This window comes from Natrix helvetica (genome assembly GCF_964273705.1).
Source record: "Natrix helvetica genome assembly, chromosome: 7".
NCBI lineage: Eukaryota > Metazoa > Chordata > Lepidosauria > Squamata > Natricidae > Natrix > Natrix helvetica.
The window spans coordinates 39366469-39385758 of record NC_138558.1 but is presented as its reverse complement, the minus strand read 5'-3'; the positions used below and the strand labels follow the sequence as shown (position 1 = coordinate 39385758).

The 19290-nt window shown below is 35.8% G+C and overlaps 1 protein-coding gene across 1 annotated transcript in view; it reads right to left on the bottom strand.

The window, feature by feature from the left end:
• Positions 1-225: 225 nt before the first annotated feature.
• TNIP3 (TNFAIP3 interacting protein 3) overlaps positions 226-19290 on the bottom strand; it is a gene marked incomplete at its 3' end in the record, with an annotated part of 52629 nt that continues 33564 nt past the window's right edge. The window contains exons 5-10 of the mRNA XM_081959713.1: positions 19165-19230; positions 17272-17403; positions 10550-10657; positions 6045-6164; positions 4420-4545; positions 226-438 (exon numbers count right to left, since the gene is read on the bottom strand). Of these exons, the coding sequence (XP_081815839.1) occupies positions 226-438; positions 4420-4545; positions 6045-6164; positions 10550-10657; positions 17272-17403; positions 19165-19230 (765 nt within the window). The remainder of the gene's footprint in view (positions 439-4419; positions 4546-6044; positions 6165-10549; positions 10658-17271; positions 17404-19164; positions 19231-19290) is intronic.

The following is a 19290-nucleotide window of genomic DNA, read 5'->3' as shown; positions in this document are numbered from 1 at the left end:
TTGCCTTTTAGAATTGAGGTGCAGGAAATGCAGCTAACAGAAATGAGTCCATTACTTGTTGCATAATAAACGTATCAAATTCCCAGTAGAAAGCAAAGTGATGAGGTCAGTGATGGAAGAAGATATAATGAAATGATAGCTAAGAAAGAAATGTGGTATTTGGAAATAAAATTAAACTGCTGGTAAAGTTGCATTTTTAAAAACGTTTTAAACGTTACTAAATTCTCATGGAACACTTGCGCAATCTGGTTGTAAAATGTTGGTCTCTAAGTCTTTTTGCTGACAGAGTCTCAGTTTATAGGGGCTGCTGCTGTTTTCTGTTAGCACCACATGACCCCAATGCTGAAGGGGGGCACAATTCCCACAATTAAGACAAGGAGGCACAAACAACTGCTGCAGGCAGAAATATTTTTCTGTAAGTGCTTGGAAATCTTGGGCCTATATTAAAATGGACATAAAACAAAATTGACAGAAACAATTATTTTTCTTGGAAAAACATGACACACTTGCATTTCTTGTATTCATGGCTCATTGTTTTTGGTTCAATATGAACTATTTCTTAAAACATTTAAAAATACACATTAATACAAAAGATTTTTTTTTAAATCCACATTGTCCTAACCTTGGGGTGGGGGCTTAGCTTACTTATAGCTGACTTTATGCCCCAATTATCAGAGTATAGATAATATACTATTCTTACAATACAATACAATACAATAGTAGAGTTGGAAGGGACCTTGGAGGTCTTCTAGTCCAACCCCCTGCCTAGGCAGGAAACCCTATACCGTTTCAGACAAATAGCTATCCAACATCTTCTTAAAGACTTCCAGTGTTGGGGCATTCACAACTTCTGGAGGCAAGCTGTTCCACTGATTAATTGTTCTAACTGTCAGGAAATTTCTCCTCAGTTCTAAGTTGCTTCTCTCCTTGATTAGTTTCCACCCATTGCTTCCTGTTCTACCCTCAGGTGCCTTGGAGAATAGTTTGACTCCTCTTCTTTGTGGCAACCTCTGAGATATTGGAATAATGCTATCATGTCTCCCCTAGTCCTTCTTTCTCTTAAGCTAAACATACCCAGTTCCTGCAACCGTTCTTCATATGTTTTAGTCTCCAGTCCCCTAATCATCTTTGTTGCTCTTCTCTGCACTCTTTCTAGAGTATTCAAGTACATGTATCTAAACTCTGATTATTGGTGTCTTTTTTGGAAATACTTTTCAAAAATTATATTAGCCTAAAATAAGGTTGCAGAGTACTTTCCAAAATTTCTGAGCAAAAGTGTTGATTTAACTTTAAAAGCTTAAATTTGGTTATGATTTTAATTTTCTAAATGTATTATATTATTATTATGGATATATAGTATTAGGGTTATATTTTTGATTTTTATATTGCTTTAACCAATAAATATGTATGTATGCCAACCAAATATTTTTATTATAGTGCATTACAAAAATGTTGAATTATATGAAGAATGATAATGAATTTTTTAAAAATTAGCTCATTAAGTTGCAGTAACTATAAAGCTGAATATTAGTCAATTTTAGCTTAATCATAGTAGTTATATTAAAAGTATAGTCTTCAAGTTTAGGAGTCGCTAAATAAATCTAAAGCAAAAAAGACAAACCTGTTGTTTTACTTGCTTCTGAAGAAGTTCATTTTCTGATAGTGTTTAATCTGTAAAGAGGATAAATTCAGCCAATGAACTAAAATATATATACTATATAATATGCAGCTATAAAGAAAGTTGCATCAGTAAGACGAACTACTGGTATTAAATATTACATGAAAATGACATTTAATTTTACACTTATTAAAAGATGAAATTTTAAAAAGAAGCCTTGTCTAAATATGCACCTTGCTGGGTTTCAGTGTAACAGGGCCCTGCATCTAATAAGGAAGCAAATATTAGTTGTGTACCTACAAACCTTCATGAAAAGGAATATCTGATAAGATCAAGCAGTTATTTAAAAGCAAAGTTCAGAATTGTTGAAAGGAGGACCTCTTGTGCCCTCTAGTGGTCCGTTTGCTGCATCATTTAAGAACTCAGAAATGTGATTGCTTTTACTGTATTCCAAAGTTTTTAAAAAAACAGACATTGATGAATAAAATTGTGTAATGTTGATAAAATATATATTGCTTCTTATGAATAAACCTCTCAGTCAAGATTAGTCATTTTAATCAACAGACTGGCTTAGTTTGAATGCAAGGTTAAAGCTATTAACCATTTAACTGGGATGGTAGAAGGCACCTTCCTGCCTTGAGCAGAAGGATAGACTAGAAGACTACCATGTTTTCCCAAAAATAAGACATGGTCTTATTTTCTTTTGACCCCATAATAAGCACTTGGCCTTATTTTCGGGGAGATCTTATTATTTTTGAGGTGCAGGAAGCGGCGAGCGTGGACACCTCATGGTTGCTGCTGTGTTGCAATATTTTCAGGGAGGGCTTATTTTTCATGGGAAGCTTATTTTAGTGCATGCGCTCAAAAGCCCAACAGGACTTATTATCCCGGGGTGTCTTATTTTGGGGGAAACAGGACAGTAAGTTTCCTACAGCCCTAAGATTCATTTTTTATGTTCTAAATGCAATGTAATAACATGTAATTTTCAGAAGGATTATGGAAACTTCCATTTATCAATTATTGTCAAGTAACAATTGAACAAATTGCAGTCAAGGATGTCTTAAGTACATATTATCCTGTGTTACTCACTGATTAAACTCATTTCTCTTATACAACACAGAGTGCATAAATCATTTGCATTTATGAACTGTTTATTGATACAGAGTATGACCCTTTGCCATTTTTTCCTTCCTTCCTCCCTTCTATTCAGCTGTCAGAATGGAATAATGCTCTGCAGACTTTGTTTCCTTAGAAGAACTGCAAATTGGCTGATCAGAAATGACAGATCCTGGCCAAGGTAGAAGCTGCTATTCCAAAAACTTAGAGATAGGTATATAATAACATTTTTGTTGGCACAATGCTACTATTCTGCTACGATTTGGTGGACTTCGCTCATTCTTTTTTTTTTGAAAAAAGTTTTTTATTTTTAAACAAACAAAGACAAACAAAACATAAAACCCTCATCAAATACATATAGCATGTCGTTAGGCTACAAGCATTTGTGCATCACCACTTTCAATTGTATATAAGGTCACAGATTATCCATCAAGCATATGTAGATAATTATTATCATTGTACATCATATTGTTCAGTTATAATTGATATTCCTTTGTTTTAAACAAATATTCTAAAAACTAGGTTCACATATATACCAATATTCCATTGCATCCTTATTTGTCTATTTAATAATAATATGTCTTTATAGAATCACCTATCTCATTATTTCACCCATTCTATGTTATGTTTGCTTTCCTATCTCACAATCCCCCCAGCTAGAACTATTATTAGGATGTTCCTGGGAGAATCCAATGTATCTGGAAGGCATCACGTTGGGAAAACTGGCCTAAAGATTTAGTAAAATAGCTACAATTCTACTGGAAAAAAAACAAACCTGGTGATCTCACATTTAGATTTAGGCTCCAAATACAGGTACATTATTTTTTTTGTCCATGTTTCTTCTGGTTGAGATCCTATACACAATTATTTTTGAGTATGCTGCACAGGGCCGGATTTAGATGAAAAGAGGCCCTAGGCTATTCCACTTATGGGGCCCTTTCACCTCCCATTTTTAAGTTTGTAAATTACATGAGAGATAATAAAATACATCATTACTGAGAGATATATATCAATATATTAAATGAACCATGTTGTAATTGGTACTAACCTTTATAAAAAATGTGGCACGGATAATAAATAAAAATAAAAGGCCCCTCTTGATCTTGAGGCCCTAGGCTGAAGCCTAGTTAGCCTATAGGAAAATCCGGCCCTGATGCTGCATTAACTTCCAGATATTTCAACATGGGCTTAAAGTGTAAAGCTTGCAATAGGAGACATTAGTGAGCCATTATTATTTGTTTTGCTTTTTTTTACTATGTTCTGGAATCATAAAGAAGAGGTAGGGGGAAAAAAGAGCATGTTATGTTATTTACAGAATATTTAAGGAAACAGTGCATTAATCACAAGTCTCACTATATATTAAAAAGTATTTATTATATTTCATGTTCTACCAATATCACAACTTTAGACAGAAGCAGTGTTATATTGTCACAGCACAAGCTCCACCCTTCTGTAAGCGTATGCAATGTCCTGATGCATGCAAAAAAAAGGCACAGAACTTGTATCATACTGGTGCAATACCATTTGTGGTACCTGATCTCCCTGCAGTTGTTTCTGGAATGATTTCATCCATGTTAGGCTCTCGTGTAAAATATTCTGTCAGTTATTTCTTGGGTTACCCTGGATGTGAGAAACTAAGAATAAAGTATGTGTTTTGGGAATGATACTTTTGTTTTGAGACATACCTGAGATTTTAATTTGTTCAGCTGGGACTGCAATTGCTCATTAAGTTTTTGCAGAAGTTCTTTCTCTTCCCTGAGTCTCTCTTTATCGGATCTTTCCTTTTTGAAGTCTTCTTCATAAATCTGAACCTACAATTGGCATTATTTAATGTGACAGGTCTATAGGCACATTATTAATTAAAAGAGGCACAAAAATGTAAATTTGTTTACTTCTGTCTAAATGTCATATAGAAAAATATGTACATGCAAAAAAATGAATTCGCATAAAAATGAACTTTATCGAATTTGTTTTAAGATGACTCCTCATTCCTATACTAATCTCTAAAATATACCTTGTAGCAGCCCCTAAAATCAGTTTTATCTCAAATAATTTTTATTTGAAGTTTTACTTTTTAGTTCTTCTTGGTGCTTTTCACTCACTTTCAACAGTTTTTTAAATTTACATCAAAATCAATTTCCTGATCTTTTAATCTTAATATCCCATGATGTTTTATTACATTCTTTGCAATTACCTTTTACTGTGAATATGCATTTAACAGTATCTTTTTCCATTTTCATTTCTTCAATAATCATTCTCCAATATTCATTTTTCTCATATATATGTATGGTAGTCCTCAAGTTATGACCACAACAGAGCCCAAAACTTATGTTGCTAAGCAACGTATTTGTTAAAGTGAACAACGTATTTGTTTACAACCTTTCTTGCCACAGCTGTTGAGTGAATCACTGCAGTTGTTAAGTTAGTACTAGGATTAGAGCTGACATGATAGCAGTGTTCCAATATCTCAGGGGCTGCCACAAAGAAGAGGAGTCAACCTATTCTCCAAAGCACCTGAAGGCAGGACAAGAAGCAAGGAAATTAATCAAGGAGAGAACTAACCTTGAATTAAGAAAAAAAAACCTGACAGAACAATTATTCAGTGGAATGACTTGCATCCAGAAGTTGTGAATGCTCCAACACAGGAGGGTTTTCAGAAGAGATTGGGCAACCATTTGTCTGAAAGGGTATAGGGTTTCCTGCTTGAGCAGGGGGTTGGACTGGAAAACCTCTAAGGTCCCTTCCAATTCTGTTACTCTGTTATTCTGTTAGTAACATGGTTGCTAAGTGAATCTATCTTCCCTACTGACTTTGCTTGTCAGAAGGTCACAAAAAGTGATAATATTATCCCAGGACATTACAACTGTCATAAATATGACTTGTCAAACATCTGAATATTGATCATGTGACCATGGGGATGCTGCAACAGTTGTAAGTGTGAAAAACATCATAAATCACTTTTTTCAGTAATTTTGGTCACTATAGTTTGGTCACTAAATCACTGTTGTAAGTCAAGAACTACCTGTAATTTGCTAAGTCTACCATTCCAACAAGCAAATATTTTCATATTTCAGAGTGACATAACCCCACATTTGTTCTGAACAAGGAGTCTCCAATAAGGGATTTGCAATAATGGACGAATAAAAGCCAAGGATAGTTGCACAATCAGAGTTCTGCCTACTTTAAATGTGTGTACCGGTTTTAACCCTGTAGTCATGGTAACCTCTGAGCCCCATAGATGCTGATGCTGATTCCACAATTTTCAGAATTAACTGAACATTGCAAAGAGTTATATTCTGTCCACTCATACCTGTTCCCAGAGAAGTTTGATTTGCATTCCCATCTCTTCTTGGTTGCAATTCCTATCCAATGCCTCAACATGAGAATTCTGGGTGGATGCATTTTGATGTTTCAAGATATCCAAAAGACACTTAACCCCCAAAAGCAAAAGGCAAACAAAAAACAATAAGATATATATATTCCCCAACTAATCCAAAATCCAAATATTAACTCTTTTTTTAAACAGTTAATGTATACAAGATACGGTGTGCCTTTTCTTCTATACTTGTTAGAATCACCTAGACTCTAGGTAATTTATAGAGTTGCAAAAATCAAACCAAATAGATAATCTACATATATAAAAGCAAAATGCCACTCTTGCATCATCACAAAATCTCCAGAACCATAAAGCCTACAAACTTCAAAGTTGCCATGTATGTTCCTCTTGGCTTCTAGGTGCTCACTAAGAAAGGATTTTTTGAAATTACTATCAGAGCATTAGTATTTCCTATGTGTTCGAGTATTACTCTGGAGCGCCTCGAGCAATTTCAACTAACCTTGGTATACAGATGGTACACTTGGTACACTAGGTACACTTATCCTCTGGAAACAAATACTGGGGTGGGGGGAAGGTGTGTGTGTGTGTGGGTGTGTTCCAGCCAGTGGCAATTTTCAAAAAAATTCTCTACCGGTTCGGTGGGCATGGCTAGGCGGGGGGAGGCATGTGACTGAATGGGTGTGGCCAACCTGACATCACTCATTTCCACACCCCCTCAGTCACATGACAACCCCACCACCAACCCACGGCTACAGGAAAAGGTAGAATTTTGGGGGGGATTTTTACCTATCTATCCGTGCTCTCTCTTCGCCAATTGCCTCTGTTTCCCCTTCTTTAGCGGCGCCGGCCTAGCCCCAGCCCACTTCCTCCTCCCCCCACCACCCTTTTGTTCAGGTGCTTACCTTCCTGAGCGGCTGGTCCAGAGTCTCCGGAAAGCAAGCTGACCAGAGTTTTCGGCAGCCCCCAGCCAACCGCTACTGCTGGGAAGCAGCTGGTTGGCAAATAAGCCTCCCAGCCACCCCTCTTTGAGAGCCGCTTTGCAAAATATCGAGGCAAGAGAGTTGCAACCGGGCAGGACAAGCAAGCGGCAACAGAGGGACTGGTTTGGGGGCATGGCCAGCTGGTCATTGCTCCTGGTTCGCCAAACGTGGCAACATTTCCACCACTGGTTCAGGCATAACTCTGGAGCACCTCCAGCAATTTCAACCAAACTTTGTACACAGATGACTTACACTCTGGAAAAAAATACTGTGAGGGTAAGATACTCCTAACACTGCTCGTGTGTGTCTGTGTCTGTGTTTGCAGCATAACTCTGGAATACCTTGAGCAAACCAAACTTGGTACACAGTTTCAACCAAACTTGGTACACAGATGACTTACACTCTGGAAACAAATACTGGGGGGGGGAGATACCCCTGGGGTGTGTGCATGTGTGTCTGTATGTGTGTATTTCAGCATTACTCTGGAACATTAACGGCCCACAATAACGGCCCATTAATCAGAGAGTGTGGCATCCAGAGAGAGCGGCAATTGTTTGTGATGTCAGTTCCTTCGCAGCTTCCTCTGGAAAGCCAGCCATGATGTTTGCCCTCCAGTGGACCAATGGAAAAGTGCCTGATGATTTGGGGCAATGTGTCAGGATCGAAGACAGGGTGGGAAAGAGGAGCACATGGGAAGGGACAGAGTAGGGATGATGGGCATGTAAGCAATGGCTCCCTGTCAGACAAACAGTTCAGGTAAAATGCCAGGATTGCAGACAGGAGTGTATGGGAGGGCGGGGAGAGAGGGCAGAGATGATGGGCATAGAAGTAGGGAGAAAAAAGGCCCCTCTCAATGGTTCCTGTCAGAAAAATGCTTCAGCATCTATAAATACCCAGGCAACACCGGGTCATCAGCTACTTGTTTTTGGATAAAATAATGGCACATAAAGAATGCAAATCCATTGTCATTACTATAGGTCCTAGAGTAATGATAATGGATTTGCATTCTTTATGTGATGCTATTTTATCCAAATATTATCTACTTTCATTTTTTTTCAAAATAAGAATAGTTTTGGTTTGATTTTTGCTTCAACTGTACAATTCGACTACATATGTTCTTGGAGCATGGTTCTGGCCAGCATTACTGCCGATTCGGTCATGTTCGTGCTTTGTGCGTGCGCTGGATGCATGCTGCCCACACATGTGCAGTTCAATGAAAATTGTTCTTCGCATGCGTAGAACTCAAAAAAAAGATGGCGATGGCAATGACCAGGGAACGTGTCCAGCCTGGGTCGCTGCCGGTTCTGCGACCCAGGCCGCCATATCACTTCCGATTCAGCCAAACCGAGCTGAACCAGTAGGAACGCACCTCTGTCTTGGAGGTAGAATTATATTCAATGGAAACTATTGCTATTTCCTAATTCAATGCCTAATTATATTCAGTGGGGGTATTGTCTAAAATATGGTCTAAAATCTTTATTACTGTACACCTGAAGCTGAGATGGGATTTTATATGTAAAATGTATATGTAAACAAATGGAAAAACCAGGGATTGTGCTATTACTACACTAGTTACCGTATTTACTTTATAGAACAATTTCAGATTCTTGCAGAAACCATTATTACACAGATTTCCACTGCTTGTAAATAAACAGAATATCTAACCAGAATATTTAGTATCCATTTACTTTTCCCATTTTTCCTGCAAATGTTGGAGACCTCATCCATTTCCACTAAATTGTTTCCTTTATGGTGCAGAAAAGAGGAAAGATCATCTGGGTACACTAATTTTATCTCTGATCTGCTGCCACATAATAGATTTAAATGAGTAACTAAATACCATTCTTTCATACTGATAGTATTATTATCCATAGTTCTGGAATATTCTGTGCCTCTGGCGTGTTTTTCCTGCTAATTTTTTTTTTTTTTTTTTTTTTTGCTGGCTGGTTTCTTTTATCACTTTCAATTGTGTGTGAATTTAGTTTAGCAGAGAACATGAGATACTCCATGTAGACAATTTTTTGCTTAAGAAAATTTTGTAACTGCCTGGGTTCACATGTTAATTTACAATGGCATTTGTACGGTTTTTGTTTAATATTATCTGCATACCAACCAACTGATGATTATCTCTTATGTAAACTCTGTCAACCACATTGTGGCAGATGATCTACTTCTTGATTTTAAAATAAGTTATTTTAGGTAATATTTTATAACACACTATTAATTATAAACAAATGTCAACATTCAGATAAAAAGATTTGAGGGCTCATGATCATGGGAAATATCCACAAATACATTTGAATACAAAAAATGTAAAGATAAACATTGTTCTTCCAAATACGGATTCATAAAACGTACTAGTGGTGTTTATTTTCTACAAACTAAACTATTGCTGGCACGTTTATTGTTCTTTCAGCTTCCTGGTCTATACGCTGAGTCACAAATATCCTTAGGTTAGAAATAAGAATTAATTATACTTTTTTATTTGTTAAAATCTCATTTTGTTTTTCCTACACATCTTTACAAGTTTATAGTGAACCAAATCTAACAACTTTCTCTCTTTTTTGGTAATTTTCTGACCCCTGTTCCTTAGCTTTAAGCTTAGAACACTTTTTTTTTTAAGAAATAGGTTTCCACAGGAAATATGTGTGAGGTTAAGCAGGAAACATATTTTAATTTAAAAAATACATTCATTGGTTTTTGCTGCCTTCCTGATGGAAACGTATTTATTTATTGGCTATATGTATGCCAATAAATAGATACAGATATATGCTATATATCTGTAACATCCAGCTAGCTATTGGCTTCTAGATTCCCATATTAAAATAGCTGCTGCATTCTGTGACAGATAGAGAGTAAGGCAGATGAACTTGATGGAAATGGGCAAGACCAATTGCCTATACAAAATGCACCCATTTTGTATAGGTAATTGGTCTTGCACATTAAGTCCTAAAAAACCCCAAAATATTCAGAAGCAGATCAGAGAGATGGCTTCCTGGTTCATCGGAGCATAATGAGTTGGATGTGGAAATGATCCCGAGGAACAAGGGGAAGAAATGCTGTTTGGGAAATAATCAGATAAGAGAAGGAGCATCCCCAATCTCAGAAGAACCGTCAGAGGAAGGACCCCCTCTCATTATTAGGCAGTTAAAAGCGGCAAGGGAAGTTAAAAGTGCAAGATTCTGTTAATTTGCCTTACAAAAAGGTAGAAAACCAGCTCATCTGGTTCTGTTCCCTATCTGTCTGGTTCACCAGGGAGGTTGGCAGGAGAAAAGTACAGCAGGTGCAGTCCCACTCGATTTAATTGTGTTTCCTTTTCCTTAATCCTTTATATATTTTTTAATTCTTTTTCTTACCGTGAATGAGAATAGCATGATTAGTCTGTGTGTAGGCATGATAATCCACATAATCAACAATGAAATATTACCAAGTAGATAAGAAAGATGCATGAGTATGATTTTTAACATAGGTATATGAATACTAAAAGAAGTACTCTACCTTGTTGAGTCGATTTATTTCAGATTCATAAAGCATATTCTTTGTGCTTGTAAGGGTAGTTTCCTCTTTCAAAAACATGTTCTCTTTCCTCAGTGTGTTCTTGTCTTTCTGGAAAGAAAATATATAATTACATTGATAAACTACAGATAATTGAATCTGCCCCTTTCTCTAACAGACTATTATATACATTTTATGCCGAACAGAAACAAAACAACATAAAACTGATGCCTAGCATATCCTTGAAAGAGCAAAGAGTGATAAAACTCTATTGATTGCTTCTTGGGCTCTCTGTGGCCCATACATGCCATAAACAGTGCAGTATAACTGAAGAAATATAGCTTGTGGGAAATCAATCTTGCTATTATTTTTATATAACTTGTGTCATCCTTCAATCTCAAAACAGGGACTACTAAAAAGCAAAATAAAGGGGGGGGTCTATAAATAAATGCTAGGTGTACGGTGTACAAAATAATTGTGTCTTCCCAACGTACATTCCACACCCTGTACCTATTTTCTATTTAGTAACCAGTCACCCTTCTATGTCCACTGAGTATACGTAGTCCACTGAATTATTTCAAAGGAAGAGATTTTATTCAGTGGTATTTTTGAGATATATTTTGTATTAGTGAAAGTCCTAAGGTTTCCCCAATCTTCCATCATTTTTATTTTAGAGTTCAAAGAGTGCTAATTGAGCCCCATGGGAACACAGCTGGTCATGTCAATAATTTAGAGTGATCGTTTATTTTATCTGATGGATTTATTTGATATTCCTTTATGCAAATAATTTATCCTGACATTTGTCAAGGAAAAGAATTTAGCTTTCTCTCTGACTTGCTAGCTATCTGTGTTAAGAAGCAATTATTTTGTATCAAGGATCATTCAACATATGAATGATGAATTATGCAAGACTTGGTGCAGAACAGCAAGCAGTTTTGAGGATTTTTTGTCCACCTCAAAATTTAAGAGTTACTTACTGTAAGCCAACCTTGCAAAATGATACTATCTTGGGCATAGAAAAATTCACTAGAAGCCATCTGATAAGGCTGCTCCCTACCTCTCTAGCACCTCAGGGCTCTTTCTGGACAACCTTATATTTTGGGGGTAGGTTTGGATCATGTATTTACATTTTTTCCCCAAGAAGGTCTAAAGCAGTGTTTCTCAATCTTTGCCCATTTTAGGATTTGTGGACTTCAACTCCCAAAATCCTCCACCACCACCCCCGCATGCATTGAAGTCCCCATATCTTAAAGTCAGCAAGGCTGAAAAACACACGTCTAAATTATCAATTTAGAACTCTTCTTGTAAAGATTTCTTGTAAAGAAATATGATATTGGACATTCTTAAAATCAGTACAAAAACAAGACAAATGGTAAATTAGACTACTACAAAAACAAATGATAGATGGAGTCAGACCAGCCCACAGAAAGATAAAACCAAGTAGTTGTTTGGTAGGCCAAGGAGGAAAACTGCATGTAAGACCATGTGTTAATAAGGTAACCAATCATCCTCCTTTAGGGAGGACAGTCCTTCTTTTGTAAGTTCTGTCCTCCCTCAAAAAGTGTCCTCCTACATGTCCTCCTTTTCGATATTTGAAGACTAATCTGTTGCGTGTTATGTGACGTATTTGTATTTGAAATGACAATTCGTCAAGGCTCGGTATAGTGCAGTATAAGATGCGATTATGAGACGCCTGCGCTCCGCACGGGAGACCTTGAGAAAGAGCGCCGCACGCAAGTGGCTTTGTTTACTTCTTACCGAAACACGACATGGCACATACACACGCAGTAGACTCACGGCATGTCGGCAATTGAATGACTCACGGTAATTATTTCTTTCTCAGTGAATATTCAATTATACAGAGGTAAGTACAATTCACGTTTTATTAATTCATTATCTATTTAATAATTTCTAAATATGTATAATTTTATTTACAAATTTATACAACCCTGTTGTCAACAGAAGTGTAAAATAATTTAAATTTAAATTTTAGTGAAGTTTATTAACTTATGTTATTAAAGTTTCAGTTGTAATAATTAATTTTATTTATTCATAATGTGCTTGCATTGTTCGTGTAGCTTTATATTTTATTTTAAATTTTAAATTTCATTTAGGTGTGGAAAAATCAAAAAAGAGGAAATGCCATTTCAACGATCAATTGAAAAAGGAATTTCCATTCATATCAAAGAAAGATGCCATTGTTTTCTGCAATATTTGCAGAGGAGAATTTTGTATTGCAGTTGGGGGCAGAGCAGCTATAACGAAACACTTGTCTACCAACAAACATAAGCAATCATTAGTTGGATCAGCTTCCAGTCATAAAGTAACAGGTTTTTTTAAAACTTCAAATTATTCTGAAGATGTAAAACAGTTAGCTGCAATGGAGGGAACATTTGCATTTCATACTATAATTCACAAAGTTTTCGTAGTATGGATTGTACAACTAAATTATTGAAAAAGTTTCACAATGCTAAATTATCATGTGCCAGGACAAAATGCAAGGCTATTATTAAATCAGTATTTAAAAATTACTGTGATAAAATACTTACAGCAGACTTGAAAATTGCAGCATTTGTAACAGTTTTATCTGATGCATCAAATCATAATGAAACCAAATTGTATCCAATACTAGTAAGATATTTTAATGTTACCAAGGGGATTCAAGTAAAAATTTTAAATTTAGAATCCAGTGAGGGTGAAACTGCTGAAATTTTGTCAAACCATCTATATCAGCGATGGCGAACCTTTTTTGGCTCGCGTGCCATAAATGGGGGGAGCGCAGGGGGGTCGTGTGCGGGCGTGCCGCACCCATAATGCATGTGCGCACAAAAGCACTTAAAACGACCCTCCGAGCAAACTTCCGGTTTGCTCGGAGGGTCGTTTTGAGCGCTCCGAAGGCGTCAGGGAAGCCTCCGGATGGTCCTTGAAGCCTTCGGAACGCTTAAAACGACCCTCCGGGCGGTCCCTGAAGCCTCCGGAGGGCCTCCAGGGGGGGCGGGGAGGCTCTTTTCGCCCTCCCCAGGCTCCTATAAAGCTTTTTAAAATGGTGAACTCAGCTTGCCAGCGTGCGCATGCGCGCTGGCCAGCTGACAGGGCTGCGCCTCGCGTGCCCTGACAAATGGCTCCGCTGCCGCCTGTGGCACGCGTGCCATAGGTTTGCCATCACTGATCTATATAGAGTAATAAATGAAAACAATTTGAACACAGCATCATGTGCCATGCCAATTGATGTAGAAGTAATAATAACTACAATTTATTTGTATTTTAGTTGTTTTACCGTTCGTGTGGCTACTTTAAAACAATTTTGTGAAGCAAATGTTGAATACAAAAAACTTTTGTAGAGCGTATTCTACAATTATTTGAGCCTCTCCGTTCATATTTTTTAAGTTTAGGCAAATGTCCTAAAATCCTGGAATCGTTTTTCAATAATGAAATATCTGAGATATTAATGTATTTTGTACATAATCAAGCATCTATTTTTCACAAAACGATTCAAAAGATTGAAGGTGAACACATTTCAGTTACAGAAGTTAGTCTTATTTTGAATGAGTGTATTCTTCAATATAAATCTCGATTTGAAGATAAATTTCTTCCTTTAATTATAAAAATAAAATTGTCAGACTTAGAGGAATCAAATCCGGGCATAACTGACAAGTTTATGAAAGAAGTGCAGAATTTTTACCAAACATGTTTTCAATATATTGAAGAATGGTCTGAAACAAACATCATGGGAAATAACAGTTTTCAATGGTGTTTTTTTACTTCATCGTAAGTATATTGGACAGATATTGAATCTTGTGTTGAGCTTTTATCTAAAGAAATGCTAGACATTAAAATAGATGACAATTGTCTCTTTGAAGAAATTAGAAGACTGAATGTATATTTAAATTCTGAAAAATTAATACAATGGGAAAATCAAACGTTGAAATTGATAAAAGATGGGTGGATATTTTCAGCCATTTCAAAAATGAACATATTCCATGTAAAAATGTATTTATACTTGTTCAATTTATGTTGTGCTGCCCTGGAACTAATGCAGCAGTTGAAAGAGTTTTTTCAATTGCCAATGATTTTTTGGACAAATGAGAAATCAAGATTGAATGTTGATACTCTAGCTGCAGCACCTGCCATAAAATTCAATATGAAGGATATTTCTTGTTCAGATATTTCCAATATATTGTTAGAAGATGATACACTGACAAAAAATATTAATTCAATGGAAGAGTACTCATTTAAATAATAATTAACAGGCATGTAAGCATAATTACAATATAAAATGTTACAAATGTTTTTATTATGCATATATCATATTTTAGTGTATTATTGTTGCAATGAATAAAATATTTCTTTTATTTACGATATTTTTTTTCCAATTTATTTGTCCTCCTTTTCATTGTAAAAAAGTTGGTCACCTTAGTGTTAATAGTCTCTCCCTAAAATGCATAAAGAATGGTGTTCATCTATTTCTTCAATAAACATTACTTACAATTAGTAGACTTACAGCCAGTATGCCAGCTCTGCTAAAATCCTATTTAGGCAACCGATAATGGATTGCATGTTTTGTTGTTGTACATGAAACTTCTTTAAGTGTGCTTTTGGCAGAAGAGCAAGAAAAAATATTTTCAATTGGTTCAAAATCCACTTTATTGAAACTGGAACTAATTTCCACTGTGTTCCAGATGCCATGATAGTAAGTAATTTTTCTCTTTGGGAAGCCAAATGCCTGATGTAAAATAATGTTGTTGAATATTTTTTAGAACATGAAAAATAGGGAATTGTTTTTTGAGATTACACTATTTGTTGCTATTACATTTCACTATCAAATATTCTAAATGATATGTGGAATAAGAGCTATCTTTTTCTGAGCTTTTTAGCTGAATAACTAGATGCATTTGTTACGTGCTGTTGTTACCAGGCCATCTCTTATCTAAGAATTCAGCAGACGAATAGCTTTTAATAAATTTTCTCTGCCTAATAGTCATACCCATGGGATACAAGCAGATTCATAGTAAATACAAATTTCCCCAGAAACACCATAACTCATTGCTATTATGATAGTGGGGATATGGAAGATGAAACAGCCAGGATTGGTATGAGTTTTGCAGTATATTTTATTATATTTACCCTCTTGTGTGGACTATAATCTTTAAAGAAACATCAAACCAAAGCTTTCAGGAGCAAATGATTTTCGATGCTCCTTTTTGCACCAACAAGATTACCTTTAAAAAAATAAATACATTCATGTGCATATCTTTGGTTTTTTCTCCAGAATTCTTTTTAAATTTAAGTAATCAAAATAATAATCTATTATTTGAAAACAGAGTTCTAAATGTCTTTGTCCAAAGAAATTTCCTTAAATTATCACAAAATAAAATTGCTTGGCATGCCCTTAATAAAAACAAAATAGAATGTAGACATGATCTGAGCTGTATTACTGTGCAATCCCTGTGAGAGAGGCTTTTACAAGACCACAGTTCCTGCAAATGACATTTTCTCAAAATCCCAACTAATATACAGTATGCTCCAAGAAAATTATAGAAATTTTTACCCATTATTTATTGTACTGTACTTCACAGTGTGTAAAATTTCTAGAACCCCTCTTAGGAGAGAAAATCATTTTGGCCTGATTCAAATAAAATTGAATAACTAATGAATTTAGACAAGAAGACACTGATTAGATATTCACAAGATTTTCACTGACTGTAGCTAAAGAGAGAAAATATTTTCTAAAAAGTTCCTAATATATTCTAATATTTTATTTTCTGTAATAACAAATGTTAATGTTTTCACTGGTTTTTGTAATTTTAATGTATTTCATTAAGGTTTGGCCACTTTTGTATAGGTTTGATCACATCCATTAGGACAGATGGGCAAACAATAAAATCAAGGGATCAATTGATTGATTGATTCTGTTGTTACGAAATTTTATAAGGTCAATTGTCAGTTTATTACTTTTAATCCGATAGACTTGAGCAGCTGATAATTTTATAAAAATAACATGATCTAAAAGAGCTAACTCTTTAATGTAAATTGAATATATTATATAGACTGATTCTTTCCCAGACCACAGAAATACAGCATGTTTTTGTTTCTTCACTTTACATCACAGGTGTCAAACTCACCGTGCCATGATGCCATCACGTGATGTTTCATGACATTTTCCCCATTCACGGAGCTGGGGTGGGTGTGGCCTGTGAGTGACGCATCCGGCCTGCTGGCCGCCAGTTTGACACCCCTAAGGTTAGACTATGTGGACTTCATTCTCTAGAATTCCTGAGTGGGGAATTCTGTGAATTAGCATACACACATCTTAAAGTTGCTTAGGTTGAGAATGATCTAAACAAATTTTAACATGCAGATTTTTTAAAACTCTTTTAAAAAGTTTAATGAAACTGTACAAGGGACTCCATTAAAGGGCCTGAAAACTGTGTTCTAGGCCTATAAAACTTTATCTGGTTGGTCCTACATTACTTGAAACGAGGAAGAAAGCAAAGTAAACCAAGTTTCTTGAATTAAAAAGAACAGTGAATGACTGTGAAAATATTTCTGAATGATATCTCAACAAATGTAAATTTTGTTTTCTTTTGTCAATAGCTACCAAGTGACTCCTTGCTATTTCAGTCACTTTTTAACTAAGCAAGATGCACATTTTAACACAAACACTCAAACCATGAACAGTAGAAACCAGGCCTAATAAAAACATTGCACACACCCGGTTCTCCTACCATTTCCTGCGCTAATCGGCTTCTCATGAAGTCTCCCAGTCTTTTGCACTCTTCCTGTGTTTGATATCTTTCTTGTTCAAGATTCCTGACAAACTTCTGCACACTTTCCAGTTTAGCTTTCATTTCCGTGATCTGCAGCATGATACAAAACTATGTTATAAGATATATCTATACATTTGTTTGTTTGTTTGGTTGGTTTTTATTTCACCTATCTTCCCTACAAGGTGACTGTAGAAATGAGTCTTTTATCCTAAGATGTTCCATCAGGAAGCAGCAATTGGAAAACATAACCGTCTGCTCAAAAATGTAAAGGAAACCACTGGCAATAAAATGTATTTTAGTCAAGATCTAGGAAACTACAGTAGATCAAGATATAATAATCAACTAATATCACAGAGACAAGCTTATGTACAACTGACAATATGACAGTCACAAATCTCCACAAACTGCATCTCTACTTCAATTCTTGAATGTTTACAGTATAAATTATACCCTAATATTAAATGTATGGAGATTATTAAGAAGCCATATGCAAATTACATGGAAAACTTGCTTACGTTGTTAACATCAGAGTTACTAAATTGCTCAAATATCATTTTCCATTTTTTGACCCTTTACTAAAATTTCTAATATAAGGTTAGAAATGAAACACATGGCTTTGTGAGTCTGTCTTCACTATGAGTTGATTTGAGCACTGCCCATGGCACCATTTGAAAGATATTCAGCAATTGCTATGTTGTTAGCTCATTTTTTTGTTTGTTTGTTTTCTATTTTCTTGCCAGTAGCCGAGATGCCATATTTTTTCCTCCAAGGTGCCTGAAGATATATTATCTAGGGTACTGTGGGAGGAAAACTGATGCTTGTGACAGAAATAGTGCAAAAGTCTCTAGTTGCTGTTATGTTTTGTTATTATTTCCCAGTCTTTGATGTTTCAAAGAAGGTGAGCACTTAAGTATAGTAACCTAAGATTGGAAGGCAGGAAATTACAACAGGCTGATGAAATAAAAGTATACTTTTTCTGCTGCTAAAAAAGGAAATTTAAAAGACAACATTATTGTTGTTACTATTATTACATGTATATTTCTATTTTCTGTAAGGGTTAAAAGTCGCAGAAATGTCAGATTTCTCTTGAAAACATTAGATAAAGTCAGGGGTCTGAGTCAGAGGTGGTATTCAGCTGGTTCTGACCAGCTCTCGAGAACTGGTAGCAAAATTTTTGAGTAGATCAGAGAACCAGTAAATACCACCTCCGACTCTCCCCGCCCCCATCTATTCTCTGCCTCCCGAGCCCCAGCTGATCGGAAGCGAATGAGAATGCAGTAACCTTCCCCTGGAGTGGGGAGGGTTGCAGTATCCTTCCCATGGAATTGGGAGGGAATGGAGATTTTACAGTATCCTTCCCCTGCCATGCCCACCAAGACTTGTCCACAGAACCGGTAGTAAAAAAATTTGAATCCCATCACTGGTCTGAAAGATTCTATGACTGACCTAAAATCAGTCCATGAGCTCCAAGGACAACGGGAGCCTGTACCTGAGTCTCCATGATCCCAGTCCAAGACTTGTGCTTACCCGTTGTCCCTATTAATTATGAATATTCCCAATCAATGATTTTTTGCATATTTTATAGCAAAATAATAGATGACAATTTTCATTTAGTTTTAAGGATTAGACTCTTATACTTTTATGTGTTCTGCAATACTATTTTTTCTTTTCTGCTTGGTTTTAGATTGTTGAGGACAATATGCTGATTCTGTAAACTGCTTAGAGCGGGCCATAAAGCACTGTGAAGTGGTATATAAGTATAAGTGCTATTGCTATTAAAGTTAAAGAAAAATAACTACACATTGTAGAAAATAGATCATACTTTGAAACAAAAATGCATTGTTGTTTTACCTTTTTTTCATAATGCTGTTTCATCTGCCTGAAATGTTGATCCCATTGATTGTTCACTGACAAAAGCTGAAACGATTAAGCGATGCTTAGTACAATATTTTCACATTATTTTTAAATAATGTTACA